Here is a 27,171-nt window from a genome sequence, read left to right on the forward strand (position 1 = left end):
TTTTAATTTTTTCTTTTATTAGACTGATAAAATTATCCATTCTTTAATAAATGTGATTTTATCTCAAATAAATTACTCTAAATTTGTTATTTATCCTCCATATTTTAATTTCGGACTATATCGGTAAAAGTTAAGATCAAGTTTATTAACTTGGAATTAATTTCTTTACTTTATTGTCTCCTTTTAAGGATTAATATTTTGATAAACAAACAAATAAATAAAAAAACTTTTGGGTCAACATCAGGAGAAAATAGACCCTACATCAGAATCGGAATACGATAGGCATGATTGTGGGTGGTGGATACTAAATAAAACCAAGGCCTCTCTTTGCCCCCCTTCTCTCTCTCATTACAAATTCATACATTTATTCAACCATCAATGCTTTCGATCACTACAGTGGAGGTTTGTCTGCCTCACTCTTATTCTAATCGAATTTAAACAAATGTTTTTTTATTGCACTAGTTTGAATTGAAACTATATTTAAATTTAATTATAAATATATCATTATTTTTTAAATAGTGAAATTCGGTATTTGAATGGTCGGGGGACCTATTTTCTTTTCTTTTTTTTTTCTAAAAAAATGAAACCGGGACCTAGTCAGTATTTACTAATGAACACTTTTACTATTAACCAGTGATGAAGCTGGTGACTTAAAATGTAAATTTTTATAATTTATAAAATTTTAAATTAATTATAATAAAATTTCATTTTAACTCCCAAAAATAATAATAATTTAATTTAATTTTTTAAATTTATAAAAATATAAACTATAAAATGTAAAAATATACCATTTAATTCTGATTCCTTTAAAAGATTTGGTCTATAATAACTACCTGTAAAATTGGTAGCGTCAATCAGTCTGCCATGTGAGTGGTAGAGCAGTATAATTTTTTTTCTCATCATTCAGTGCATGACTATTAGAATACCTATTTTCTTATTCTGTTTAAAGCATAATACAGGTTTCTTTTTTTCGTAGGGAAAATAAATGGATAACGTAGGCAACCAAGTTGTGATTAAAACTAAACTCATCAGATAAGAATGCATTTTAGGGGTAGAAAGTAGGTCTAAGAAACAAAGAAATAATTTTATGTAGGATATTGATATACAATGGAGTAATTCCTAACAGAAGAAGTTCAACTAAAGAAAATACTAATATGTACAATCTATATCAATTATCAACTAGTAATAGTTTATGAATTAGTGTCAGTTATTGGCTGAGCATCTTAAACAAGGTATATATTCTAGGTGGCACCAACACCACGCAAGCAGCAATGAATAGGCAATAAAAGAAGTGGAAATTATGATAATATATATTCAAGAGGAGTAGCGAATAGGATTTAATATTTAAGGATATGATTGAGATCATTAGGTAGCTAAGTAGCTTGCTTGAGGATGGAATGTGATTGCAATTTTATAAACAAGCGCTGATGGCCTCAATCTACGTATTAATAGAATCTAGAGCTCCCCACAATTACAATGATTGGAAAGCTAAATTTTCAAAACAAGGTTGATTATTTACACATACATACCACTACCTTTTTAGCATAAAATAATATATCATCTTCACTTGAATTTCCAAAACACCCTTTACCATTAAAAAGAAGGGGAAAAAAGTGCTTTAGAAAGTAGTTTGCTTTAGCCTTAAATTTATTATTTATATCATCTACACTTTAATTTTTTTTAAAAAGTGCAAATTCAAATAAAAAATCAAAAACCTGTTTCAGGGATTCACTACTTGTCACCTGTTTTAAGACTTGAATTCATGGATGCCATGTGGGTTGCCTGCCAAGGGCCTCTATAGACGTGAGCTTATTTTTTCGAGTTATGTGGTCTGTGTAGCAGCATTGTAGCTTCTTCAACTTTGCTTATACTCAGATTCTTGTGTCAAACCAATGTGGCTTACTTGAATGAAAGTTTCCTCCCATTGATTTTTTTATATTTTTTCTTTTAAAAAAATCAAAATCAAAATTCAAATGTTGACATATAATTTAAAAATTCATATTCATGCATCATCTTTTAAATATTAACTTTTTTTATTTTTTAGATTAAATTAAAAGCAAAAAATTGACATATGCTCTCTCTCTATATTTTATATATAAATGAAAAGGCAAGAAAAGATGATACGTTCTTTTCTTTATGGGTAAATAAGGTAACTTTCTTAATATTAGCATTTAATTTTTTCTTTCTTTTACGTGTTTTTGATTGGAGAATGGTGACAAGAGTTCTTGGTGGTGGTGTAGGACGACTATATATCTGCCACGATTCATGACGGTACAAAGTTAATTCGGGAGTCAAATTTCTGTGATATATATAGCTCATAGCTGCATGTGCTACTGCTTATTTACTGTCTTGATGACATTTCAAGCTTACATATTTTATTATTTATGTCTCTTTTTAGCGCATAATGATCTCATCAAACCAAGTCTTCCATTTTTTTTTCTTTTTGTTTTGGATTAGCTAACCAACAATTAATGATTGGGTTATACTTCAGCATATCCTATTAGTAAAATCCAATATGTCATCATTGAAACCATCATCGCAGAATATGAAACCTTCAATAGTGTTTCAGTGGAATTACCATATTTTTCTCATAAAGATATATATAAAAAAAAGTAATCTGAAAGTTTTGTTAATTTTTAAAATTGTAATGAAGCTAAGCGACCAGGCACAGAAGACGGTAAAATTAACGGGGAAAAAGACTTTGTCCCTTGCCTTCCCCACCACATTAACTTGCCTCTGATAACATTTTTATTTCTACTGAATCTGACAGGACATCTAGAATCCCACTGCCACCCTCGCAACCACCCCTTACCCAGCCAATCAATGAACCCCCGGCCCCCACTCTTTCATTTTTCACCTCATCACACCCCTTCTACATTATCTAGCCATTATTAATGTTGATTTTAACTTGAAAGATTTAAACATGCAAATGGATTAGCTAGTGTACGTAAGCTGATTTTTTCCTTATTTTGGACGAATTAACAACTATATCTTGTCTAGTTGAGGTGTAGGGTTTTCCATATCGTGAGTAAATTATGTATGTATCACGAGACTTGATAAACTTAAGCAGCAGCTCACTTGTTTCTTTGTCTTTTCTCGGTTTTCATGTTGTGTAACTTGTGTTTTGTGTCTCTGTTTTGTGGGAAAATAAAAAAAAAAAGGAATCACGGGAATAATTAAGCACCTCACTCCTCAAGCTCCAACCCAATCTTTCCTTGTTTTTAAATATTAAAAAAAAACTTATAGGTCATGAAACAGTATCGCTACTTAATCAAAATTGGTAGTAATGATAATATGTTTATTTATAAATTTGTACACCCAACTTGTTATTATAAATTAGTTAAAGTTAATTAATTTTAATTAAATTAAATAATGGATTTTGTTATTATATCTCTGCTTAATATATTAGAAATGTTGAGTATTTCTGTGTATTCTTTAGGTGGGTGGAGTTGTGCATTTAAATGATATAAATATTGTTCATTGATATGATATTTATAGGTAGGCTTCATGTATGCCAACACGTATCCTACTCTAGTTTTAACACATGTTTATACGGTCCCATGTGCGATCTCACATATGATATCGTAGAAGAGTGTAAGTGCCCCTCCTACGAACACTCAATATATGCGTATCCTACTTTAGGCTTAACACGTATTTGTGCGGTCCCATGTGTGGTCTCACAGGAGGGTGTAAGTACCCCTCCTTTGAACACTCAATATTATGCGAGCTCGATATACGAACCGCATATAATTCGACTTGGATCCATTCAGGTTGTGAATCAGTAATAATAAAGACCATAGCAAAAAATGTGATGAATAAAGTTTTTAATTATTATATTTAATGAATTGTTATTGGTATAAATAAAGACTAACTAACTTTAAAGAATAATTTAAATAAACATGTTAACATAATCAATAATTATATAAGATAGGCAAAGACCTACTTCTACAAGAAAAGAGAGGACTAAATTTTGTTTGTTGAACTTGAACTAAAATATGATTTTCTAGGATTAATTGATAAGTTTATTTTCACATCTCCTTGTTTAATTATGACCACCTAGTTGAACGAAGAAATTACACATTAATAAGTTATATAATTCCTAAGATAATTAAAATATAATTTTAAAAAATATATACATGACAAGAAAAATAACCTCATGTTTTAAATTACTATTGTGAAGTTGATTTGTGACTAACCTGTATTAATTCATATTGCTGAATCATGTTTTTCCCCTTAACTCATCAGTAATTTTCAGAAATGAAATGTGCACACATCCCCCAAATTATTTCAAAAGAATGTTGTAAAATGTCTGTATTGTAAACAGTTTATTCACATCACAGAATGAAAAACCCGCCATTCATAGTCTTATTCCTTTATAATTATCTCTTTCCTTTGGACCCAAGGTTTATATTGTGGGTCAATTTTGTCCATAACTTGCACAAAGGGAAGCAAGACAAAACTACCATTTCTCCAGAACAGTAAAAAAATGAAACATTATTAATTGGACCCACCTTGTCTTAAAAATGTAGAAATCCAATAATCCAAAAGGAAAAACAAGAAATGTGTATATCCCACCCATTCCAATGAAGGGTTTCTCTCAGCATTGCTGCTCCCAAAAGTACAAACGTTAGGAGGGGAATATTATAGCCCAGTCGCCGTGGCCTTCACGAATACATATCTCTTGATATTTACATTTACCGATTTGCTATATTTATGTCGCAAACTAAATGTCTCTATATTTAACCTTGGTCAATACAATCGAGTATTAGTAGGAGACACTTCAATGTTTTTCTATTCAGAATATTGAAATTTTTTTAATTAAATTTAAATTCAACCTAGAATCAGACAAAAATTTATACCTACTTTACTCACGTTTTCATAATTTCTTATTTAACAGATGAATATGAGAAATAATTTTTAAATAAATAATCAATTAAAATTAAATTAAAGGTGAATTTAAATAAATGATGTATATATTTATATTTGGCATAGAAAAAACAGTGACAAGAGAATTAGATATTGTAATAATTTTATAACATTAAATAAAAAATAAGATAGATGCACCGCTTACCTTAAAACCCACCCATGTAATTAACTATTACCTTTTTTACGGTCATCATTTCATCAAGTCAAATCTGTCAATCAAAGAAAGGACATTTATTGGAATATTATACAATGCAAACTTTCCTGATATGGTATGCTCCAGACCTCCTTTGTTTAATGGGTTTTTCATACTTGCGGCCAACGTTTATTTTAATGCCTCTACTCTAGCTGAGACAGCCTAGACTAGATGTGCAATTATTCATTCAGGGTTTTAAAATTTTGAATTTGGAACATTTTGTAACAAAAATGAATGACGTAAGTCAGTCAGACAAATCTTTTAATATATATGAAAATGCTATTGTTTTAAGTCAAATTATTGTAAAGCATCTTCAGTAAGTAGTTGAACATTGTTACACGGTTGAAATTCGATGTTGTTAAAGTTGTAGACTCATATGTAAGTGGGGCGGGGCAAAATGGAACTAGGCTCAGACAAGGATGTTAATGGTGCTTGTGTTTGTGAACCGGAATTACTAACTTCTCAAATTCACTATTTGATCCTTCTCCGAAATCAAACTCATTGATATTCGTAATTTTATAAATATATTTTAATACACTGGTAAATGTGTGTAATACAAAGTTAAGGGGATAGAGATGCAGATTGTGAGTAAAATATGTGAGCTACGTGGCAATTCAGAAATAAAAGTTTTGAGGGAGAACAGATGCACTACACTAGTAGCATGTGGAAAAAAACAAGCAGCCACCTTAAACCGGCAACTGTGAGCGCACAGCGGGAACCTATTAACTGCACCCCGACCATCGCGCACTCTCAAACCCCCCCCTCGTGCTTCACACGCTACCCCTTTTGTTTTGTTTGTACGGACGAGTAGAGTCAGGTATCGTGGAATTGGCATTCATATTAACCCTTTTTCCCCATTACCGACGTTACACATTTTTAACTATATAATATTTAGGTTGATAAATTCAACTTTCCGTATAATATATTATTTATTTGTATCATATGATGGTATGAACGTCTAAAATAAATCTCATTCCCATGATGAATAAAAAGGAGAGTGGCGGGGCCGCCCCGGGAAGTGAATTGTGAATAGTGAATCATTGAGTGCCGGGCCACCACAGTGATATATCATATATTCCCATTTTCTCTGTATGAAACCAAATAATACTCTACTCAACATTAGATTTCTCAATCCAATTCTTTATCTACAGTAGAATACAATAGACTCCCCCCCCCCTTTTTTTCCTAGTGTAATTTCTTGTATTTGGACGTCCCATCATCCATTTGATTTTGGTTTTCCTTTGTCTTTTTGGTTCTTTTTCTTCCTTCAAAATCTTCTATCTCGACTCTGACGATCACAAATAAAGGAAAACAGAAGCAAATCTTTTCCGTGAAAAGATTCACAGGGCCGGGGACGGGGAAGAGAGCCAGCAGTTCTTGGGATGAACCCTAAACACCTTCCACCGTAGTACTATTACTGTTTACCTGATCAAACACAAGCCATGGCTACAAAGAGATTGTAATCTGTCAATGAAAGATTTAGATAGCTTAGAATTTAGATAGTTTAGGCAGAGCCCTCCCTTCGGCCTTGTCTCTACTCTCCGGCACTTGAAATCCAGACAAAAACAAAGTCCAAGTTGAAAAAAGAAAATCCCACAGAGATAACCAAAACACCAACCCTTGTTTTCATTTTTGTTTTGTTAATGGATTCTGCTTCTGTAGGGGGTGCTGCAACCGATCCGAATAGCGTCAACGAGGGTCCATCATCTGCTGTAGTTACAGCTTCAACAACGCCGCCCACGGTTCCACAACAAGGTGGAGCTGGTGAGTCGTCTTCTTCCCCAGCTCCACCGAGTCGCTACGAGTCACAAAAGCGTCGAGACTGGAACACTTTCTTGCAGTACTTGAAGAACCATAAGCCCCCATTAACACTAGCTCGTTGCAGTGGTGCCCACGTCATTGAGTTCTTGAAATACCTTGACCAGTTTGGCAAAACTAAGGTTCACATAACGGGTTGTCCTTATTTCGGACATCCAAACCCACCTGCTCCTTGCTCTTGCCCACTCAAGCAAGCATGGGGTAGCCTCGACGCGCTGATCGGACGGCTTAGAGCTGCTTATGAAGAAAACGGTGGACGTCCAGAATCAAATCCTTTTGCCGCGAGGGCTGTGAGGATTTATTTGAGGGAGGTGAGAGAAGGGCAGGCTAAAGCTAGAGGGATTCCTTACGAGAAGAAGAAGCGAAAAAGGTCTACAGTCAACACTACTGCTGTTGGGGTCAATTTCTCGGTGGCTGCCACTCAATCTATTGATGGTGGTGGGGGTAGCGGAGGTGGCGGAGATTATATTGCCGGTGGAACTGCTGCTAATGTTGCTACTGCCACCACCGCTGCTGCTGCTGCTACCACAACTAACGTATAGTTTTTTTATTTATTTACGTTTTACTGATTTTATTCTTTTCCTTTTCTTCTTTTAATAGCTCTTTTATATATATGATTATGAGGTATATATCTGGCGGTTCTCTCTGAATATTGGATTGATATCCCATGAACCAAATTTAGTTGAAAATCTAGTTTTCAATCTCTTGCAAACGATACTCTCATATTTTATTTCCCTGTTTGATAAGACTTTTTATCTTCTTTAATTTCTTGTTGTGCATGAACTTTGCTACTTCTGCAACTAGTTACAAAAGCATACATATGAAAGGTGAAATACAACACATGAAGTTCTAATCCATTTGGTATGTTTCGTCTGAGCTGTTTTGATGGGTTGAATTTAGGAAGAACTGCAAGTAGCCTTGAAAAAGAAAAGAAAAGAAAAGGCCTTTTTTATTATATTTCTGTCTGTGTATCTATCTATCTTCTCTCTCAACATGAAGCAAATGGGTAACTTTGCATTCCTACCATGCCTCCTAGTAAGCTCCAATTACTTGCATGCATTTGTATGGAATTCAATACATAGAAGAAATCTATATTTTTGAAAGGAAAAAGAATTGGTTTATTCTTCTCCCTTCCCATTATGGCCATACATTACACAATGTAGAAGGAATCCACCATTAAATCTTCAACAATTGCGTATCTTTTTTTTTAACTAAAAAAATAATAATTGGGCATGTTTTTATTGTTTGGGTTTACCACGAGTGTAGGGCTAAGATTGGATTGTAGCAAAGGCAAACTTCAAAGTGCGGGGACGGGAGAGTGGAAGCAAGAAGAGGAGGGTTGTTGGGAAGGAAGGTAACACTCACAACAGAAACACTTGTAGGCTTTTGCTACAAAAATATTTCTACTTAGCCCAGCCCCAGCTCAAAGGCCTATTTCAGTGCTGTTGTAAATGTAACATATAAACCACACGTGCTCCTCACTGAAATATTTACATCTTTGCACTTTCAGTTTCAGTGTCAGGTGCTGGAGCCTTTATATCTTGATCTAAGATTTTGGGTGGGCATTGAGTTCTGTTTTCTTTTTCTCTTGATTTACCCGTTTTTCTCTCGGGTCCTCTCAAGCTCGATTTCTCACATTCTGGTTCTCTCTCTCTCTCTCTGATGCCTATGAAAACAACATTTCTTTCTGTGATAACAACAACAAAAAGATATATGGCTGAAAGCATCAATGAATATTTAAAATAATCCTAGTGATTGCTGCCCTTATTATTTTATTTGGGTAACCACCACTCAGGCTCAGTGTGAAAAGGACCTCTAGCCAACCATTTTTTCTTTCTTCCACCCTATTGCGTTGCTTAACCATATATCATCTTATTATTAATTATATCTGATTTCACACCCAATTTGTATAATATTCTGCTTTGCTATAATAACCTAGACAGACCCACCAGTCACTCTCCAACATAAACCCCATTTCTGGACTCCATCTTATCCAATTAGATTATTGCTACATTTATTGCCCTTTTCTCATCATCATATCTTTATTTCAAATTGAATTCTATTGTTGATTTGTTTTTGGTTCTTGTTCATCCTTTTTCTTTTTGGCTCTTTTCCTTTTTCTTCTTTTCATCAACCATTTTGATCCCTCCCTCTTCAAATAATTGAAGGGAACTTTCTAATTTCTTTCTTTCCATGGCTTAAGCGCTATTTATTTGTAGTATTATTTTGTATATAGTAAATCTCTTTTTTTTTTTAAAAAAAAACAAAATAAGTTTCTGTATTAACTTTAAGTACCCTATTGGTTCCACATATGAAGTCAAAAAGGAAGCTAGTAGATCCCTTTTGTCTTTAAATCTAATCATCTAAATGCCTCCTCTTTCTTCTTCTTCTCCTAGCCTCCGCTCCGTCCTCCTAGCTAATTCAAATTCTTATGATTTACATAATATACTGAACCAAGAATTTGGAAAACACGTCCAATTAAATCCCTTTGTGGTTATGTATCTTACATGTTACTAGGGTACCAAGTGGGATAGGAGTTTTCTGAGTTAAAGTGCTAAAAGGGCAATGTCACCGAGTTCATTGTTTGAAAGGGAAAGCCCTTCATGGCTCTGCTAAAGTACTTATTTCAGTTGCCGCTACTAAGGGTTTTTCATAGTTAGTTTGGTTGGGGCCAACGCCCTAGGGTCCTTGATTTAATTTTAAGAGAGAAAGTGGGTGGGCCGTGGGGTTGTCTAGAGGCACCTGCCTCGACTAGTCTTGTCTACCGCCACCGCCACCGCCAAGTGTTATTATTGAGGAATGGATCAATGAAAGGAATATACATAATTAATTTATTTTATGGCTCACCATTTGCATCCAAAGAAGGAACCGAATGCCCCGTTTTATATGCACAAAATTGAACGGACAACACCTTAACACATGGGGGGGGGGGGGTTAATGCCAATGGCTTGATCACGATTTAGCTGACAGACCAAATTTCGAGAGGGCCCCAACGAACCCCTTCCTGCGCTTTGCAGTTTGCTGTTACCGGCTCTTCAATTCATGTCTTTGGTTTGGCGATCTAACTAGGAGAGTGTGTTCGTCGCAGATCATCTCTGTAGCATTGGGATACAGTAGAGAGCCTGAAAACCTTGCCCGGATTTCTGTACACAAGTTACACGATAATGTTTCGGGACAGCGAGAATTTGTCTTCCAGTTAAATAAGTTTGTCGAGTTCCAGATATGGTGCAATTGACATGCTTTGAAGCGAAGCATGTAAGAAATCAAAGTAATGGAGTAATAAAGGCATGAAAAAGCATGCATGTGAAACATCCAAGTGCCACTCGGATAAAGTTGACTGGGCACTTGGTCGGCACCAAATGGATGGAGCAACCTTGAGAAAAGGTATAATCCATTAACTAAGTAATAATACACATATATGATGCTGGCATGTTGTTAAATTAAAATAAATAGAATACTGGTGAAATTTCAGCTGCCAATCGAGGTGGTCATTTAAATAATTCTTGTCATTTTTGTTTCTGTCTTGTATAATAATATATGTTAATTTAAATTTGTTTTATACCTCTTATAGTACATCAGAATCACATGCTTGTTCATTTGAAAGGAGTAAACCATTTAGATTCTAGCACATGGAATTTGTAAATACATATTATATATAAAGGCTTTTTTCAAATATATTCAAAAACATAATGTTACTCTTTAATTAATTTTTATTATAGCTATTAGATATATATTGAGTTTCAGCATACACCTGCAGGATTAATGGCTTGCTTGCATACTATTTTTATGTCATGGACCTCACTCTCTCTGATGCAGCCATTACAAACCATATAATGCTCTACTTAGTTCGTTTTTAAGTATGAAGAAACTGCCCCATGCGATTTTTATGTTCTTTTAGGGCCAAGCTAAAATTTCATTTTAGGAGATTGAAATTAAATTATAATTTTTACGATAATAAAAATATAATTTTATTATTTTAATAGTCTATATCTTTATAATTTTTAAAGGGTTAAATTAATTTTTTATTATTTTTAAGGGTTTAAATGAACAATTTTACTTTTATTAATTTAAAATTTTAAAATAATCTAAATAAATTTTTTTTATTTTAGTGGGAAAGCGCTCTTGCTTTCTTTTTCTTTATTTTTTATTTATAAGGGAAAAAAGCAGGAAAAACTAGATTGAGCAGAAGAAACTAAACCATTTAGCTACACAAAACTAAAAAGTGGGACAAAGTTAGTGGTAATACCGATTTTGGAAAAAGAAAAATTGAAGATTAAGTCTGGTTTCTGTTATTATTTAATGGAGTAGGCCCATTTTTATGAGATAACTATGGAGTTGAAAGTGTGCATTATAGCATTTTTTTTTTAATCTTAAACATTTAACTTTTAAAATTTTTTAAATTCGGATAGTTGGATTGACACATGAATAAGTTTTAGATGAATATGATGATTTTAAAAGGTTGTATTTTTCAATTATTTCTAGAATCTTGGGCATAACTTTTCAGTAAGACATTTTCAACAGGAAGTATTTCTAAAATCTGTGAAGTTATGTCCGATTTTATTTGTCAAAAGAAAATGTTTGAATTATTTTCCTAACATTTCTAAATGTGTTTTATGTCTGGTAGTAGAGGCTTGTTATAGAATAAATCCATATCCGGTAGTAAAGTTTTTCAGAGTTTAAATAGACTTTATGGAGAAAATTTGCATATTGATGAGAAGAGCGTTGATGTTAGTTGTTTTTAAGTCAATTAAATGTAGGAGCCACATCAAATTGCCATTTGTTCAAGATTTATTTAGCATTAGAAGAACCTAATCAACCTCGGTATATATGTTCATGCGAATTGCTGCCTTTCCAACTCAATAGAATGTTTATTGAAGTGCTTGAAATTTTCTTCTAACCATATGATTCTTATCCAACCACCACTAAACTTGTTGAGCACATTCGTAACGATTGATCCATCAATTGAAAAATCGAGTTATAACACCACATCTTCGAGTTTAATCGTACACTTACAGGGTGTTCTTTTGTCACGATAGATTTTAACTCAGCAAAAACAAACTATTTCTCTAATTAATCGAATAATTGGTCTATTTTTAATTTATCTTTTCAAAATCAACCTTTTTTCACTAATTTTGTCAAAATGTGGCGATGAATTTGAAGTTGAATCTCAACGGGAGGACTAACTGAAACAATTTGTACCAAATAGATTTCTCTTGTGATAAATATAATGTATTAACTTTACATGAAAATAGTAAAAAATAATAATTTATTGACACTTAATTAATATTAATTTTTCATCTTGATATCTAAATTTTTTTTCCGCCTGACCATCATAATCTTGTAAAGTTTTTATTATCTACTTGCATTGATTATACTATAAGGAGTTGGCAGACTTTTTACCTTTTATCTATTATGACCGTTTAGCGGTAAAAATTACGATACAAAAAGACTATTTAATAACACACAAGAAGAGAATTTAAGCCTATCAAAGAGATGATTGATAGGATCCAAAGAAATTTGTCAGCATGCATGTCAATGCCTTTTTTTTTGGTAAGCAAATATTAGATACTGTAAAAATTCATTTAACATAATGTATAATATTAATAAATATTAGATACAATGATAAATCATATTGTATTTTTTAAATGAAAAAATCATATAAGAAATAAGAAAGATATATTAATTCTAAAAGAAAAGAAAAGGGGAAGGGATGATGATGACTGGACCCATAATAATTGGCGAGAGAGAGAGAGAGAGAGACAAGCAATAAAGCGAAAGTCCAAGAAAGACTGAAAAAATTAAAGAAAAAGGAAGTAGAAATGAGATGAAAACGGGGGTGGGGGTGGGAGTGGAGTGGGTCCTTTCCTGCTTTGAAAAACTTGTTGTTAAGGTTGCCGACAGCATATCTTGGGTGTAGATTTCTCTAACAAACGCAAAGGTGCATTCATCATCACTATATATGTAATGTAATGTAATGTATGTAGGTATAATAAGCTTTTGCTCGCTTTTTTTTTTTTGTTTTTATTATCTCCTTTCAAATGTAGACGTAGTCCTTTGACATGGGATTCCACCCGTGCTGTAGAGGTAACTCATTATTTTTTAGGTGAAATTATGACGATATGGATATTTTTCTTAGTAAGAATTATTGTAGTAAGGCAATGATTGGGAGAATTTAAAAGGTATTATGACATTAAAATTTTTAAGGTTTAGTCAAGGATTAACTTAAGACCCCACTATTCATCTTATTTGATTTGCTACCCTGCATGTAGGCACTTGAGAATCGAGGATACATGTGGGATGTCCTGGGCTTGGGTCTTGGCCTGGGGTAGCCCAAATAGCATGAGGTCCGTATTTTATTTCAAGAAATACCCAAGCCTAAAGCCCCAAAAGCAATGCCTTGGGCTTCAAACTAAACAGTTGATGCAATTGTACTATTTTATATGCCTGCAGTGGAAGAAATAAATGGAAGACGACCTTTATTTATATATTTTTCACTTCACACACACTACATATCATTGCACCGTAGTTCTGTTTCGCTCCGTGAGGGATAAGATTAAGAATACCAAAAAGCCTACTTACATCTTTAAAGGATATTATGTACGGTCAGGACGGAGGTCAAGTTGCCCATCCTTACGGTGGTGGTGGTGGTGGTGGTGGAAATGGCGGTTATGTTGGCGGCCGAGGAGGAGGTGGGGGATACGGTCCTAGTTCTAAAAATCGCGGTAAATTTCTTTGTGCTTATTAATTTTATTCTGTTGATTTATGGGTTAGTGTTGTTAACCCTAATTTTCTAGCACTTGTCTTGTCGGGTCATACAAGATCGATCCGGTTTTCACCGTTCTTATTTTCAATACAATGTACACGGATTATACAGGAGGTGCTGGAGGTTATCAAGGAGGAGACAGTGGAAGAGGTGGTGGCCGTGGTGGAGGAGGCAGAGACGGTGGTTGGCTTTGCCCGAATCCCAGGTAAATTTATCTGTTCTCTGCTTTTGATTTTTAGTTGAGGAGGCAGGGTACTTGTACGGTTTGTCTTAAACAGCTAAATTTTAGTTTGTTGATATTTCAATGTTACTATTAGTTGCCTGGATTTGTGAAATTTAAACTGGTATGTCTATGAAGTTGTGGGAATTTGAACTTTACAAGAAGAGTTGAGTGTAACAAATGCGGTGCATCCTCTCCTGTGGGTTCTAGTGATCGTGGTAGTAGTGGTTATAACAGAGGTAGCACTGGGGGATATGGTGGTAACCGTGGAGGTAGAGGAGATGGGGCTAGAGGTGGATATGATAGTGGGAGGAATAACAACTATGCAGGCAGAGGTGGAAATTATGATAATAGAAGTGGTGGGTATGGTCATGTTCCTCCTCCATCACCCAGTGCTTATAGTGGCAGTGCTAGTGGAAATTATCCACCTGCTCCTAATGCATATGATGGGAATACAAATTATGGAATGGATGCAGTTCCTCCTCCTGCAAGCTATACTGGTGGACCCACATCATACCCACAGTCTTATGGTGGCCCTGCAGGTGGTTATGGTGGCGAGGGTTTGAGTGATGTGAGAAGTGGTGGCCGGGGTGGTCATGCTAGTGGATATGACAGTGGGTATGGGCCTGGTGGTCCTTGTCATCAGGGAGGTGGTTATGGAGGTCATTCTGCCGATGCACCATTTAAGATCAAGCAGTGTGATGACACCTGTGGGGATTCTTGTGACAACACAAGAATCTACATATCAAATTTGCCGACCGATATTACTATTGAAGAATTAAGGGACCTTTTTGGCGGCATTGGACAAGTAATGGTCATTTCTTATATTTTAAATCAATGTGTTGTCTGATGGGTATTATGTCATCTACTTCGTATTGTTTTTTTCTTTTTTTAATTTCCGGAGCTGGTATCATGTTTGTTTAATGTAATTGTTCTTTTGATATTTGTTTTATTCTCTGGTTCCATGTTTTGATGGAGTCTCTTCTTGTTTAGGTAGGAAGAATTAAACAGAAGCGCGGCTATAAAGATCAGTGGCCATGGAATATTAAAATATACGAGGATGAGAAAGGAAACCAGAAAGGTGATGCAGTTTTGACATATGAAGATCCTCAAGCAGCACACTCTGCTGGCAGTTCCTTTAACAGTACGCAGCTGAACTTCTCTTCATTTAGTTTTTCACCTTCAATGTTTGTCCTCACCCTTGTGGAATTTTTTCTCTCAGATCATGTCATGAGAGGCTATACAATTAATGTGGCTATGGCAGAGAAGACTGCACCTAAAGTATATGATCATGGGTATCATTTTAACCCTTAGATGAACTTACTTATAACATGTTCCATTTAGATGCACTTTCCTGACAGGAAGTAATTCAGATGTCCCCTTGGCCTTTTCTTCAGTTCATATGTATATATTTGATTTAGATGATTTGTTTCAACATGCAGTTTATTAACTTATGATGCTTAGCTAGCATTTTTCTCATTCTATTGTATTGTATTTTGCCATGTTGAGTTCCTTCTTTTCGGCTTTGCTTTTTTAAATTTACTTTTGAAACCAAATTCTCAAATGATCACCTTTATCTACTGTTAACAGCTTTCCTTAACAACTACTGTATGGTTTGCATGTGATAGTATATGTTCTCAAATGATCCCTTATTTCTTTGTCACTGTGGAGTAAACAATAGAAAGATCACCAAACTTATCTTCACTTTTTTTTTTTCATAGTGAAATTGTTCTTGGCTTAACTAAATTGTTTTGATTGAAACTGCATTATTGAATGTTGTTATGTATCAGAGGCAGGAAAGGTGGCTATGGGGACAGGCGCAGGGATAATTACAGAGGTGGAGGATCTGGGCCAGATAGACATCACTATGGTGGAAACCGTTCACGCCCATACTGAGGGATATTCAGCTTCAACTATTTTATGTACTAAGGATTAGGAACTGAGGGATGTAGTTGTGTTCCATTCACTGGGTTATTCTTGAACAGGAGACTGAGAGGTAGGTTGTTCACTTATTTGGGCAATACCCTTTTGTCCTTCCTCCTTTATCTTCTATTAGCTTGGGGGGGGGGGGTTATGCTAAGCGTTGGATTGATTAGATATGTGAATCTTTTTATAGACGCAAGTGGATCAACTTCAAATTGCTTGCTACCAAGGTAGGTTGATAATTTCAGGTGGGTGCTGCTCTTTCAAATCACAAACTTATACCCTTTTATTTGGGAATAACCCCTTGGCGGGGGACTTAATTTTGTTGTTCATCGTTTAATGTGGTGGAACGATCTTGTGAATTATATGCATGCATGGGTACCCTTTAGAGTTTAGATTGAAAAATGTGCTTGCTATTAAAGACGATGGGATTTAGCCTCCCATCATAGAACTAGATTCCATTAGTGAGTCTCCAAGTAGTTAAGAAAATTCAATTTTGATTCTGATCCTTGTATGGCTCCATATCCATACTGTTCACAATTCTTTAATGTTGGCTAATAGGTATCTGTTTCGGCCTTGAATTGTAGTAAAAATGATAATAGTTTTATATGCTGAATGCAATTGTATGTTGGTGTGTGTAGTGTTATTTTTTTTTTAACTAAATAAATAGTTGGTTGGGCACGGTAAGTTGTCGGCATTTGATGATGATGAATTTATGCATGGCGTGGCTGCTGTCACTTTCCTCAAGTATGAGAAGAAAGTTGCAGAACAGTGGGTGGCGAGTTTCAAGAGCTTTGTTTCTTTATGATCTTATTGTGGCTGGGAGTTGAACGTCACCTTCGGTTTTTCTTCCAAGGAGTAAACGTGAATTGAAATTCAATCCTGACTGGTGCGCTAATAATTATTTGTAACGCCCATGGTAATATGGTATAGGCAGCACCATAGCAGATGCTAAGAAAGAAATACCTTGAATGTTTCTTGATCGATAATTCATTTAAGCCCATTCCTTGTTCCAATGATTTCATTTGATATCTGCCTCTCATTTTTGCTTAATTATTTATATATATTTACATACATTTTAGAAGGTGATTTAAATTACTGTAAATGCTACATATGAATTAGTTGATCTCACGACTAGTTATATATATTATACAATCTGCGGTTGTGAAAGCACTGGCAAATGCGCGTTTTTCCAGGCCTATTGCGGTTGCAAAGAAAAAATATAAGCCCATTTGGGTGGGAAAAAATTTCAAATTCAAGACTAGAATTTTATATTCGAGTTTAAAATGGCTATAGCTGAACCACCTGGTTTTCAAAAGGAACATTAGACACGGATTGTAAACCAGTTTGATTGACATTAGGTGTATGAGACCCTTGACCCTCTAAAGTAACAGGGGGCACCGTCCCCGCCCCAGCTCCAGGCGCAAATTGCGGGCATGCCACACCAGCCTGAAATCAATTATTAAGCAGTTCTCAGTTACCGACTCTTGAACGCGAATAAATTACAAGTACAAATCAATCAATCATCCTTCCACATTTTTAATAAAATTAAATCCATGTCCGGTTGCTTTCTTAAATTCCATCTTGTCTACCATCTCCACGACTCCACCTATGTACCCGATTGCAAGTCTAATGTGAAATAGGAAATGGCTTTTTGTATTTGTATACACGAAACATACCTGAGGCATGGAATAGCTTCCTCCATACTTGGCATCAATATTTCCATAGTTTCCATTGTATGTGGGGACTAAACGCAAAGCAATATTAAAGGTCAAGGATTGATCTAAGGAAGTAAAAGATTATACTTGGGAGAGAACAAGACGAGAACAGATCATTACTTGAGTTGGCTGTTGCTGTCGCTGTTGTTGGTGCAGCTGCTTCCCTTGCTCTCTTCTCTGCATTAGCAAGTTCACGTTGTGCTTGAAGTTTTTCTAATTCCCGAGCCACAAGGACCATATTTTTCTCCAAGATTTGACGTTGTTCAAGGTTACTAGCACGTGTCTTCTTTTCAAGTTCAATAGCAGTCCTATTACAAACAAACAAAAACATAGTTTCACAAGGTAACATCGATTGGCGTGTTACTACCAACTTACTAGTTGATTATCTCTTGCATCAACTACATCCATATATAAAAACCACTACTTAATATGTAGGGAAGATATAATCTTTCAACAGTGAGTTCTTATTTGCCATCTTGTGCTTAAATTTAAATGGAGGTTCTCATTGACACAGATTAAACACCTTCATTGAAATAAATGGGAGTCAGCAGTTGGTTGAATTCAAATTAGGAAATGGGTATACGAGCATCCACTCCAAGGCAAATACTGCATTTTGAGGTAATACTAGTCATCCTCATCCGTTACCATGCGTAATCATAGGATAGGGGTTAAATGGAGCTAGAACTCCCTTATTCTCAAATCTCAACACACTTTTTAGGGCCAATTGTATATCTAATACTAATGATTTCAATCTTGAACTAGTGCATGATCAAACATACTCGTTCGTTTACTTTATTTGAACTTAGCCTCTCGACCCATGTATCAAATTACAATAGCATTTATAGTAGACGTGAAATTGATGACTTGCTTTCCAATCCCCTGCATTCCCAATCTTGTAATTACCAAACCAATTTCCTCACTATTCTTTCCATTAGGAGCTTAAAAGAAATTATATTCAATAATTCACGAATTTCCATTCGAAATCCGGAGAAAAGCCATCAACTTTTTGTCCAAAAGGGAGAAAGTTTGCAGAGCATTACCTTCCTTTATGGATTTCTTTCCGTACAGCTTCCATATCCGCCATACGTACGGGAACTTGCTTCACCTCCATTCTTGCCTTGGCTAGCTCATCATTAACAGCCTCCAATTCCGCAGTTAGCTCCTTGTTATCCGCCATAAACTTCTTCACATCAGCCCGTACACAAGCCAGCTCAGCGGTCATAGCATCCACGGCGCGCGCTTCGGCGTCCATCTTCAATGACCTCTCGTAGACCTCCCTCACCTCCGCGTCCCTCTCGGATTTTACGTTGGCAGAGGCTGCCGTTAAATGACGAGTTTCTTGCTGGGCGAGTGCAAGATCCTGCTTAAGAGCCACATGGGCGGCGGCGAGGCGTTGGTTGTCGAGGAGGAGGGTTTGGATCTCGCGATGTTGGATGGCGATTCGGTCTTCGAGGTGGTGGTGCTGATGAATGATGTGGCGTTCGGTGATGGAGCGGGTTAATGATGACGGCGGTGTAAGGTGGTTACGACCGGCCATATTCGCCGTCGATACAACAATCCTTGTTGCTCTTTGTTTAATATGCTGTCAAACTTCCTTATGCATTTTGTAATTCATTATCCTTTTTCAATATTTTCCCTTTGTGGGCTTTCAGGCCCAAAATAAAGGTCATTTAAAGCAATCCCTTGCCCGCCCAATTCCCTCCTTCGTTCTGCTTGTCAGCCTTTGAGTTGGTTACTTTTTTTAACTAATCAATATGGTAAATTTTGAAGGTTATAATATACTTTTAAGATTTGTATTCTTTGGGATTTAATTTTTATATTTTCATTTTAATATTTTTTGAATTTAAAATAAGTTCATTTTTGTCACCATTAAATTCTTTTGACATTTTGAAATAAAAAAATTTATTTACTTGGTAATCATGTAACAAAAATGACATTACAAGAGACTTGAATTTAACAAATAAAATTAATTGTGTTAACAACTCTTAAAAATTATATTAGCATTTTAATAAATGAAAAAGGTATTTGGCTTACGTAATGACATTGAAAAAGTTGAAGTTAAAAATTAAATCTTAAATTTAAGCATAATACAAAGATCAAAATTGAAGTTACATCGTTATTATATAATTTATAAAAAAATACAATGCCATACCATATTTTCATGTTAATAATTTATTTCTTTTCTCAAAAAAATCTACAAAAACCTCTCTTTTTCTATTCTTAAACATTTGTCAACATATAAAATCACAGAGAACCTTAAAATTAAAACATATATTAAACAATAAAAATTTGGTCTCTACGCCCATGTGGTGGGATTGAGATGCAAAAATTGCATGCTACTGTGTTAATGTGGTAGTGATTTGCTCTTTCGCTAGTAATGTGAGTTGTATAAAAATATATATTTCTTAACATTCATATAAATATAAAAAATAATTATAATATAGCATAATTATTTAGCATGTAGACATTGAAAAATAATTATATTAGTAAAAATAGGAATAAACTTAAAAAATCCTATTTTAAACGGATTTAAAATTTATAATGACTTATTATGTAAAATTGTAAATTAAATTATTATGAAAATATAACTTGCAAACACTAATGAAAATGGTATAAAAGACAGAGAGTTTGTGTTACAATATTTCTCTCCACAACGGCTTATTTACTTTCCTTGCCATATGTAAACAGTTTAGAATGTTAGGAAACTTACCATGTATAAAGAGAATCTTGTTATACACAATATATACTAATTTTATCTCATCCGATGTATATATCTATTAAAATATTTTTAAAATTTGAGCTCTTGATTTATGATATTATAATATATTTAACAAATAATAATATTTAAGTATGTATTTATTTTAATATTTTAATGTAATTCCATATAAATTAATACTAAATAGGTATATATTTAAGTTAAAATTATCGTAACTATTGTGGAATTTTAAATAATATATAAATCAATATAGAAAAATAAAATAAAAATATGCGCATTATATCTTACATACTTTATATGACTACTAGTATTACCATAATTAATTGTATTCATTTAAAAACGTTTAAACCAACTATAACTGAGTATTTTAAAATAAATAAAAAACTAAAATTACATTTACATTGTCAATATATATGATTAGAGATAAATTCAATCAATTTTATTCAAAATGTAATTAGACAATATTTAATTTATTAAATATTTTAAAAACCATTTTCATTCGGTTACTTCAAAACTAAATGTGACAATTACAATTTAATAAGGACTACTATTGTAATCTTAACAAAGGTTATTAAGTATATTGATTTCAATAATATTTGGAAGAGGGATTAAATTGTGAAACTATCAATATTCAAAGAATTTATGAAGCAAATAAGCCAGGACAAAGCCAACAATTCATTATTGCTGGGGGACAAAATAAAATTTTAGATTTGGGGGGGTCAAAGTTTAAATTTTTGTTTAAAAGAGCTTAAATTGAATACTTCATAACTAAAAGGGATATATTATGCCCTTTAGTTAAGGGAGTACCAAGGCGTTTGATAAACTAAAAAATTATGTGTCGAAAAATAAATAGTAAAAAAATCAAGTGCTGACTTTAGGTTATAAAAGTTGTTTAGTATATTACTTAAAATTGAATATGGAGTACAATTAGATTGTTTGATAAAGGATTGTAACAGCCTAATTTTTAGTGGTGTCGGAAAATAGTGGTTCGAGACCACTAAATCTGACAAGTAAGCTCGTAAATTTTATTATATAGTGTTTATGAGTCGATTGTGAACTTAGGAAGGCTTATGAATTAGTGAATTATGCTTTAGAAATATTTATTAGATTAATTAATTTTGAAAACGAGGTATCGAGTCCTCAATTTCATAAACCGAGCTGTAAATATTTTTATAAATATTTATGGAGTGTCATTAAGGTAGTATTAAAGTTTCAGTTAGAAAATTTTAACGTTTTGATAGTTAATTAACTAAAAGGACTAAATTAAAAAAGGTGCAAAACTTGCTAATTAAAGAAATAATGATTAAATGACTTAATTAATGAACAAAGGAGGACTTAAGGAGAAATTATGCCTAAAATAAAGGCATGAAGCGGCATAAGCAGAAAAGAAAACAAAAATCATGTGATTAAAGGGCAGAATTTTAAATTTTATGAAATTAACTTAAATAAATTGAATTCTAAACTTTTCTAGGCTACTCTTTTTCTAATTTTCAGTCCAAAAACGCCATTGAAGATCCTCTAAGCTGGTTTTTCATATTTTTGCATCGTATCAAGAGCTCGTAGATCAACGAGAAAAAAGGAAATTAGCCGAGTAGTCTCTGAACTACTACCAATTTTACAATCCAACCCAGGTAAGTTCATATGGTTAAAATTTCATGATTATTTGTTAATTTAGGAATGATATAATATATTTATTCATATTTTGTTGTTGAAAAAAGATTATTGTAAAAGTATGAAAATTGAATTGAATGTTTAAAACGAGTAGATCGCAGGATTGAGTACAATCATTCCATGGCAAAGAATGAATTGGCGGATAAGACCATGGTTGGACCATGACAATGTTTAAATGTAAGACCATAGTTGGGCTATGGCATTTTAATGAAAAGACCATAATTGGGTTATAACACCTTTAACGTAAGACCATTGTTGGACCATAGCAGTATAGATACATGTGTAAGACCATAGCTGGGCTATGGCATTATGATAATAAGACCATAACTGGGTTATGACACTACAAATGGCAGAGCCATGGTAATGCATGTGTAAAACCATAGTTGGACTATGGCACAAAAAGAACGGTGTACTCATATCCGTAAGCCGTTCTTCGATTCAGTAAGAAATAGTAAGAGACTTATGTGATTGAATTGAAAGATTTATAGATTATTATTGATATTGATATGTAGGAAGTGTGTTTATTGATTATATTGTATTTGACAGGGAAAAATGTATGATTTATTTACAATTTAATTTATTATATTATATTAAGTTCGGTAAGATCAATGTTTAACCAATTGAACTTACTAAGCTTTATTAAGCTTACTCGTTTTGTTTACTGTTTTTGTAGATTAACGTGTAGTCGGAAGATCGGATCAACACATCAAGCTACACTATCCAGTTTATTCCGGTAGTTTTTGCAATGTAAATTTTGGTTTATATGGTATGTATAGGGTTGGTTTGACAATGAAATAGTTTGAATTGTGGTTGTGAATATTAAATGTTTGTATGTATGTAATTAGTAGTAGAATTTGATAAATCAATAAAATGAGTTAAATAGGTAGGTATAAGTAAATGAAATATTTGTGATGTTATGTCATGTTAAGAACATGTTTTAGCTTGTATTGGTTGCTTGGTTGGGATATATTGGTGTATGTGAATGTTGAGTGTAGATTAATGTCAAAATGAGTGAGAAAAGTGGCCTTAAAATGACTTATTTTCGTCCACACGGCCAGAGACACGGGCGTGTGTCTCAGCCGTGTATGACACACGGCCTGGCACATGGGCGTGTAGTCTGGCCGTGTGTCCCCTGCACCTTGAATTTCAAAACAGAATACCTAGGTTTTTACACACAGCCTAGCACACGGGGGTGTGGCTGGCCGTGTGACCCAAGTCAGAGAGTTACACGGGTAAGGACATGGACTAGGACACGGCCACGTGCCTCATATCAAATGCCCACACGGCCTAAGACACGGGCGTTCTCTTGGCCGTGTGGCTCACACGGCCGGCCACACGGACGTGTGTCCCTTGCTTCTAAGAAAATTTTTGAGATTTTGGGAAAAATTTCCTAAGTACTTGATTTAGTCCTGATTCACTTTTAAGGTGAATATTGGGCCTCGAGGGTCCTTTTAGGGGGCAATATGAGTGTTATATGATTAATTCTTAATATGTGTAACAAAGGTTGGGAAATGCCCGTATTTAATTTGTAAAGTTGAGTATTGCTCCGTAACCCAATTTCGGTGACGGATAAGGGTTAGGGGTGTTACAAGGATAATATAATCATAAAATAAATAAAACAAAACTTTTTGTAAAAAAAATTTCGGAATAATATTTTATTTAGTGTCAGTGTATAAATCTTATGCACCATTAGTGAATAATAACATGATACATTATTAAATTAAACAAAAATTATGGAGGACCAGGGGCAAAGTCAAAAAAAATTGAGGAGGGGACGAAATGAAATTGTATTTTTTATGAGATCTAAAATACAATTTTACTATTTTAAGACCTTATACATTTCTAATTTTTAAAGGATTAAATTAAGATTTCATCATTTTTGGAGGGTCAAAGTGTAATTTTACTATTTATTAACTTAAAATTATATAAAATTTAAGGAGCTAAAAATTACATTTTACACTTTAGGGGGACGGAACCCCTGCCAGTTAGAGGTGCTCATGGGCCGGGTGGCTCGGCCCAACGGCCCGCCCGAACTATGGGAGGGTTTGGGTAAAAATATAGGCCCGAAATATGGGCTTGGGCAAAAAAACGAGGCCCGTTTAGAAAACGGGCCGGGCCCCAGGCACCACTTTTTTGGCCCGGGCCTGGCCCGATATAATAAATATATTTATTTTTTAAATTATTTAATTTTAAAATATTTTTAAAATATTTTATTATTATTTTTTAATTTTAAAATATTTTTAAAATACTTTTTTTAATTTTTAAAATAAGTTTTTGGTATTTATTAAAAAATGGGCCGGGCCGGGCCTGGGCAAAATTTTAGGCCCATATTTCGGGCCGGGCTAAAAAATTTTTATGGGCCCGGTCCGAACCCAACCCGACCCATGATCACCTCTACTGCCAGTCCCCCTCCTTCCGCTCTTGTGGAGGACTTATAGATAAATATTAGTAATTTTATTTAAACATTAATACTAACTATTATAAAGAAATATTAATAAGTCTCAGATTTATGATCTTGAGTTTAAGGGTTTATGATTTAGGTTTCAAGGTTTTAATATTTATTTATAATTAATTGTTATTTAATTATGTTTAAATAAAGTTATTAGTATTTATTTATAAATCGTGATGGTGTATTGGCAATGTATGAAATATTGTCTTAAAAATTTTTATCCACTAATTTCCATTGTGGATTAGTGGATTACCAAATGTATTATGAATAAATTGTTAATTATTAATGCAGGATAGAAATTATAAGAAACTCAAAAAATAACCTAAAACCTAATATTTTACTATACTCAGTTGGATACAACGTTTAAAAGATGCATGTAAAATAAGGAAAAATCAGACATGTGCATTCATTCATTCATTCCACATTAGGCGAGCACCGCAACTGAACCATTATAAATAACCATTTTAATCTCCGTTCTCCCCAACACTAATTTCTATTCCCAAGCAATAATTTGTACGTCAAACAAAAGATTCGTGTGTACGATTGGATAGTTTGGTTATTTATTTCTGTTTAGAGATAAAATTGAGTCATGAGAAGTTGTTCACCATGCGCAGCCTGCAAATTCCTCAGGCGTCGCTGCGCCGAAGATTGCATCTTTGCCCCTTACTTTCCTTCTCAGGACCCTCACAGGTTTGCTATTGTTCACAAAGTCTTCGGCGCTAGCAATATCAGCAAAGCGTTGCAGGCTAGTTCCTTTCTTCATTTACACCTCATTTGATTTTTATTTATTTATTTGGGAGCATGCACAAATGTTTCTAGTGCATCTCAATTGGGTAATTTGCAGGTATCATTGATAATCAATATCAAATACATATAACTAGGAAAAGCCTTTTGATTTGTTTGAAATAATCTTGTAGGAGCTTCCTGTAGACCAGAGAGGCGACGCTGCGAGTAGCATGGTTTTCGAAGCAAATGCAAGAGTGAGAGATCCTGTTTATGGATGTGTTGGGGCCATATCCTACCTTCAAAATCAAGTTTCGCAGTTGCAGATGCAGCTAACCGTGGCTCAGACTGAGTTACTTCGCATTAAGATGCAACAAGATTTGCCTTCGCCGCCTTACCTTGCACCCACTAATAACTTCAATAACATTGATTCTCAGCCTGCATACCTCAACTTCCCTCCTTCTACCAATGTAATCCAAGACCCATCTCTCAAAACTGAATCTATTTGGACTTAACTGTAATTCACTCCGATTTTATTTTTGCCTTTCTCAAATGAATTTTCATTTTAAGTAATTTGTTGGGTATGTATGTTTGTTGGCGCCTGCAAGAAACAAGAGAACCATCCTCCATTGTTAATTTGAGCAAACTGGGAGAAAAAAACCTCATTATGGACTTATGAGGCTTAATCTCTATATTTGAACCCACACACTGGTCGACTACCCTACTTAATTTCTTTTTATCTAATTAGAATTTTGGAAATTTGATAAACTATCAAAAACTTTTAGTAATCACTTGAAACTTAATATTTTATTTTTAAATATGTTTAATAAAAATTACTTCTCAAAAAAAATGGAAAATGATAATTAAATAGAGACTTATTTATCAGGAATACATTCAATTCTTTTTATTTATCTGTGGATATTCTTGAAACATTTTTACATTTACTCACACTTTTTCTTCAATTTATTCTTTTTCAATAAAATTCTAAGATATAATATTGTTTACAAGATTTTATATTTAATAGTATAATTTATTACAAATATTTCATATTTATAGTAAAATTTCATTATTTAAAATTTAAGTCAATACTTTTTTAGCTATCCTATTAATGCGATTAATTTTTATATTGACAACTAGTGACACATGCTATGAAATTTTTATAAAATATATTTAATATAAATTTTACAGCTTGTAGGATTTTTTTTTTTTCATAATGAATCTAGAGGAATGAACACGTAAACTCAAACGAATTAGGATGTGTATTTATGTAGATTAATTCTGAGGGTGTATTTTACTAATTATATCTTTTAGTTTGAGGATAACTATATAACTTCATAAGAATAAAATATAGAAACCTCATATTTTGGAAAATTACTACGTATTTTTGCAAATTTTAGAACTTTATAGTTTTTTTATTTATTTTAAAAATACTTGCAGCTTTGTGTTATCAGCTAATAGTGCCAAATGATTAAAATGACTATTTTCAAAAAATACTTGCCGGCTAGCACATGGAATTGTGTTATTGGCAAATGTTGCCAAATGATTAATAATTTGACGAAATTAATTTAGATGCTACTAAGAAAATATGAAATACTAAATGCGGGCCAGTTATTTATTACTTTTGAAAAGTGCTTTTAAAAAGTTTGGTTTAAAATTTGAGTATTTAGCATTGCTGTCGAAAAGTGCTTTTGAGAAATAAAATGTCCATTTTGATATGTTATTATCAACTAACAAATATGCATTTAAATAATATTTAAATTACTTAATATTATTATATTTTAGTAAGAATATAAAAATTATTATAACTTGTTGTTAATATTTTAATATATGAAATATAAATTTTAAATATTTTAAGCAATAAATATTAATTATTTATAAAATTTAATTAGAATATATAAACTATATTTTAAATATTTAAATATAACCATTAAATATTTGTAATCAGTATTTTTAAAAAAATATTTTTTTATTTTTTTAATTAATGATTTTAACATAATTGTAATTAAGCATCAAGAAAAAAAATAAAAATACCATGTTATTGGAGGGGTAAA

At 33.5% G+C, this 27,171-nt stretch overlaps 4 protein-coding genes across 7 annotated transcripts; 3 read left to right on the forward strand and 1 right to left on the reverse strand.

Moving 5' to 3' along the window:
- Positions 1 to 6,233: 6,233 nt before the first annotated feature.
- LOC105768608 (protein LIGHT-DEPENDENT SHORT HYPOCOTYLS 6) lies at positions 6,234 to 8,572 on the forward strand. 2 transcript variants are annotated; one of them, XR_008196300.1, is made up of 2 exons: positions 6,234 to 7,798; positions 8,204 to 8,572. XR_008196300.1 is itself a non-coding variant. In XM_012588626.2 (2 exons), the coding sequence occupies exons 1-2, from the start codon at positions 6,763 to 6,765 to the stop codon at positions 8,207 to 8,209; spliced, it is 717 nt and encodes a 238-aa protein (XP_012444080.1). In that variant the 5' UTR covers positions 6,235 to 6,762; the 3' UTR covers positions 8,210 to 8,572. The 2 variants fall into 2 exon arrangements, 1 of the variants encoding a protein (XP_012444080.1); XM_012588626.2 differs by having other exon boundaries at positions 6,235 to 7,473.
- A 4,828-nt stretch (positions 8,573 to 13,400) lies between these two features.
- LOC105768605 (transcription initiation factor TFIID subunit 15b) lies at positions 13,401 to 16,859 on the forward strand. Of its 3 annotated transcripts, none has more exons than XR_008196106.1 (7): positions 13,402 to 13,659; positions 13,812 to 13,905; positions 14,059 to 14,728; positions 14,914 to 15,064; positions 15,143 to 15,215; positions 15,711 to 15,916; positions 16,037 to 16,859. XR_008196106.1 is itself a non-coding variant. In XM_052631225.1 (6 exons), the coding sequence occupies exons 1-6, from the start codon at positions 13,533 to 13,535 to the stop codon at positions 15,814 to 15,816; spliced, it is 1,221 nt and encodes a 406-aa protein (XP_052487185.1). In that variant the 5' UTR covers positions 13,401 to 13,532; the 3' UTR covers positions 15,817 to 16,859. The 3 variants fall into 3 exon arrangements, 1 of the variants encoding a protein (XP_052487185.1); XR_008196107.1 differs by having other exon boundaries at positions 13,435 to 13,659; positions 13,757 to 13,905; XM_052631225.1 differs by having other exon boundaries at positions 13,401 to 13,659; positions 15,711 to 16,859.
- Positions 16,860 to 17,090: 231 nt separating this feature from the next.
- LOC105768607 (protein FLC EXPRESSOR) lies at positions 17,091 to 19,169 on the reverse strand. Its single transcript, XM_012588625.2, has 4 exons — positions 18,602 to 19,169; positions 17,682 to 17,869; positions 17,523 to 17,590; positions 17,091 to 17,292 (listed from the first exon to the last, which is right to left on the reverse strand). The coding sequence occupies exons 1-4, from the start codon at positions 19,096 to 19,098 to the stop codon at positions 17,134 to 17,136; spliced, it is 912 nt and encodes a 303-aa protein (XP_012444079.1). The 5' UTR covers positions 19,099 to 19,169; the 3' UTR covers positions 17,091 to 17,133.
- Positions 19,170 to 23,945: 4,776 nt separating this feature from the next.
- Positions 23,946 to 25,635, forward strand: LOC105768609 (LOB domain-containing protein 12). Its single transcript, XM_012588627.2, has 3 exons — positions 23,946 to 23,979; positions 24,982 to 25,142; positions 25,315 to 25,635. The coding sequence occupies exons 1-3, from the start codon at positions 23,946 to 23,948 to the stop codon at positions 25,633 to 25,635; spliced, it is 516 nt and encodes a 171-aa protein (XP_012444081.2).
- The last annotated feature ends 1,536 nt before the right edge of the window (positions 25,636 to 27,171 follow it).

Source organism: Gossypium raimondii, chromosome 5 (assembly GCF_025698545.1).
Source record: "Gossypium raimondii isolate GPD5lz chromosome 5, ASM2569854v1, whole genome shotgun sequence".
Classification (NCBI taxonomy): domain Eukaryota; kingdom Viridiplantae; phylum Streptophyta; class Magnoliopsida; order Malvales; family Malvaceae; genus Gossypium; species Gossypium raimondii.

What these genes read in the sequence shown, in the direction of transcription:
- LOC105768609 (XM_012588627.2), top strand. Translation starts at nt 23,946, where the DNA reads ATGGGCCGGGTGGCTCGGCCCAACGGCCCGCCCG. An exon ending in TCGGCCCAACGGCCCGCCCG is followed by an intron (nt 23,980 to 24,981) that starts AACTATGGGAGG and finishes AGAGATAAAATT; the next exon opens with GAGTCATGAGAAGTTGTTCA. An exon ending in ATATCAGCAAAGCGTTGCAG is followed by an intron (nt 25,143 to 25,314) that starts GCTAGTTCCTTT and finishes ATAATCTTGTAG; the next exon opens with GAGCTTCCTGTAGACCAGAG.
- LOC105768608 (XM_012588626.2), top strand. Translation starts at nt 6,763, where the DNA reads ATGGATTCTGCTTCTGTAGGGGGTGCTGCAACCGATCCGAATAGCGTC.
- LOC105768605 (XM_052631225.1), top strand. Translation starts at nt 13,533, where the DNA reads ATGTACGGTCAGGACGGAGGTCAAGTTGCCCATCCTTACGGTGGTGGT. An exon ending in TGCTGGCAGTTCCTTTAACA is followed by an intron (nt 15,065 to 15,142) that starts GTACGCAGCTGA and finishes TTTTTCTCTCAG; the next exon opens with ATCATGTCATGAGAGGCTAT. An exon ending in CCTAAAGTATATGATCATGG is followed by an intron (nt 15,216 to 15,710) that starts GTATCATTTTAA and finishes GTTATGTATCAG; the next exon opens with AGGCAGGAAAGGTGGCTATG.
- LOC105768607 (XM_012588625.2), bottom strand. Translation starts at nt 19,098, where the DNA reads ATGGCCGGTCGTAACCACCTTACACCGCCGTCATCATTAACCCGCTCC. An exon ending in AAAGAAATCCATAAAGGAAG is followed by an intron (nt 17,870 to 18,601) that starts GTAATGCTCTGC and finishes TGTTTGTAATAG; the next exon opens with GACTGCTATTGAACTTGAAA. An exon ending in GAAGCTATTCCATGCCTCAG is followed by an intron (nt 17,293 to 17,522) that starts GTATGTTTCGTG and finishes AATTGATTTCAG; the next exon opens with GCTGGTGTGGCATGCCCGCA.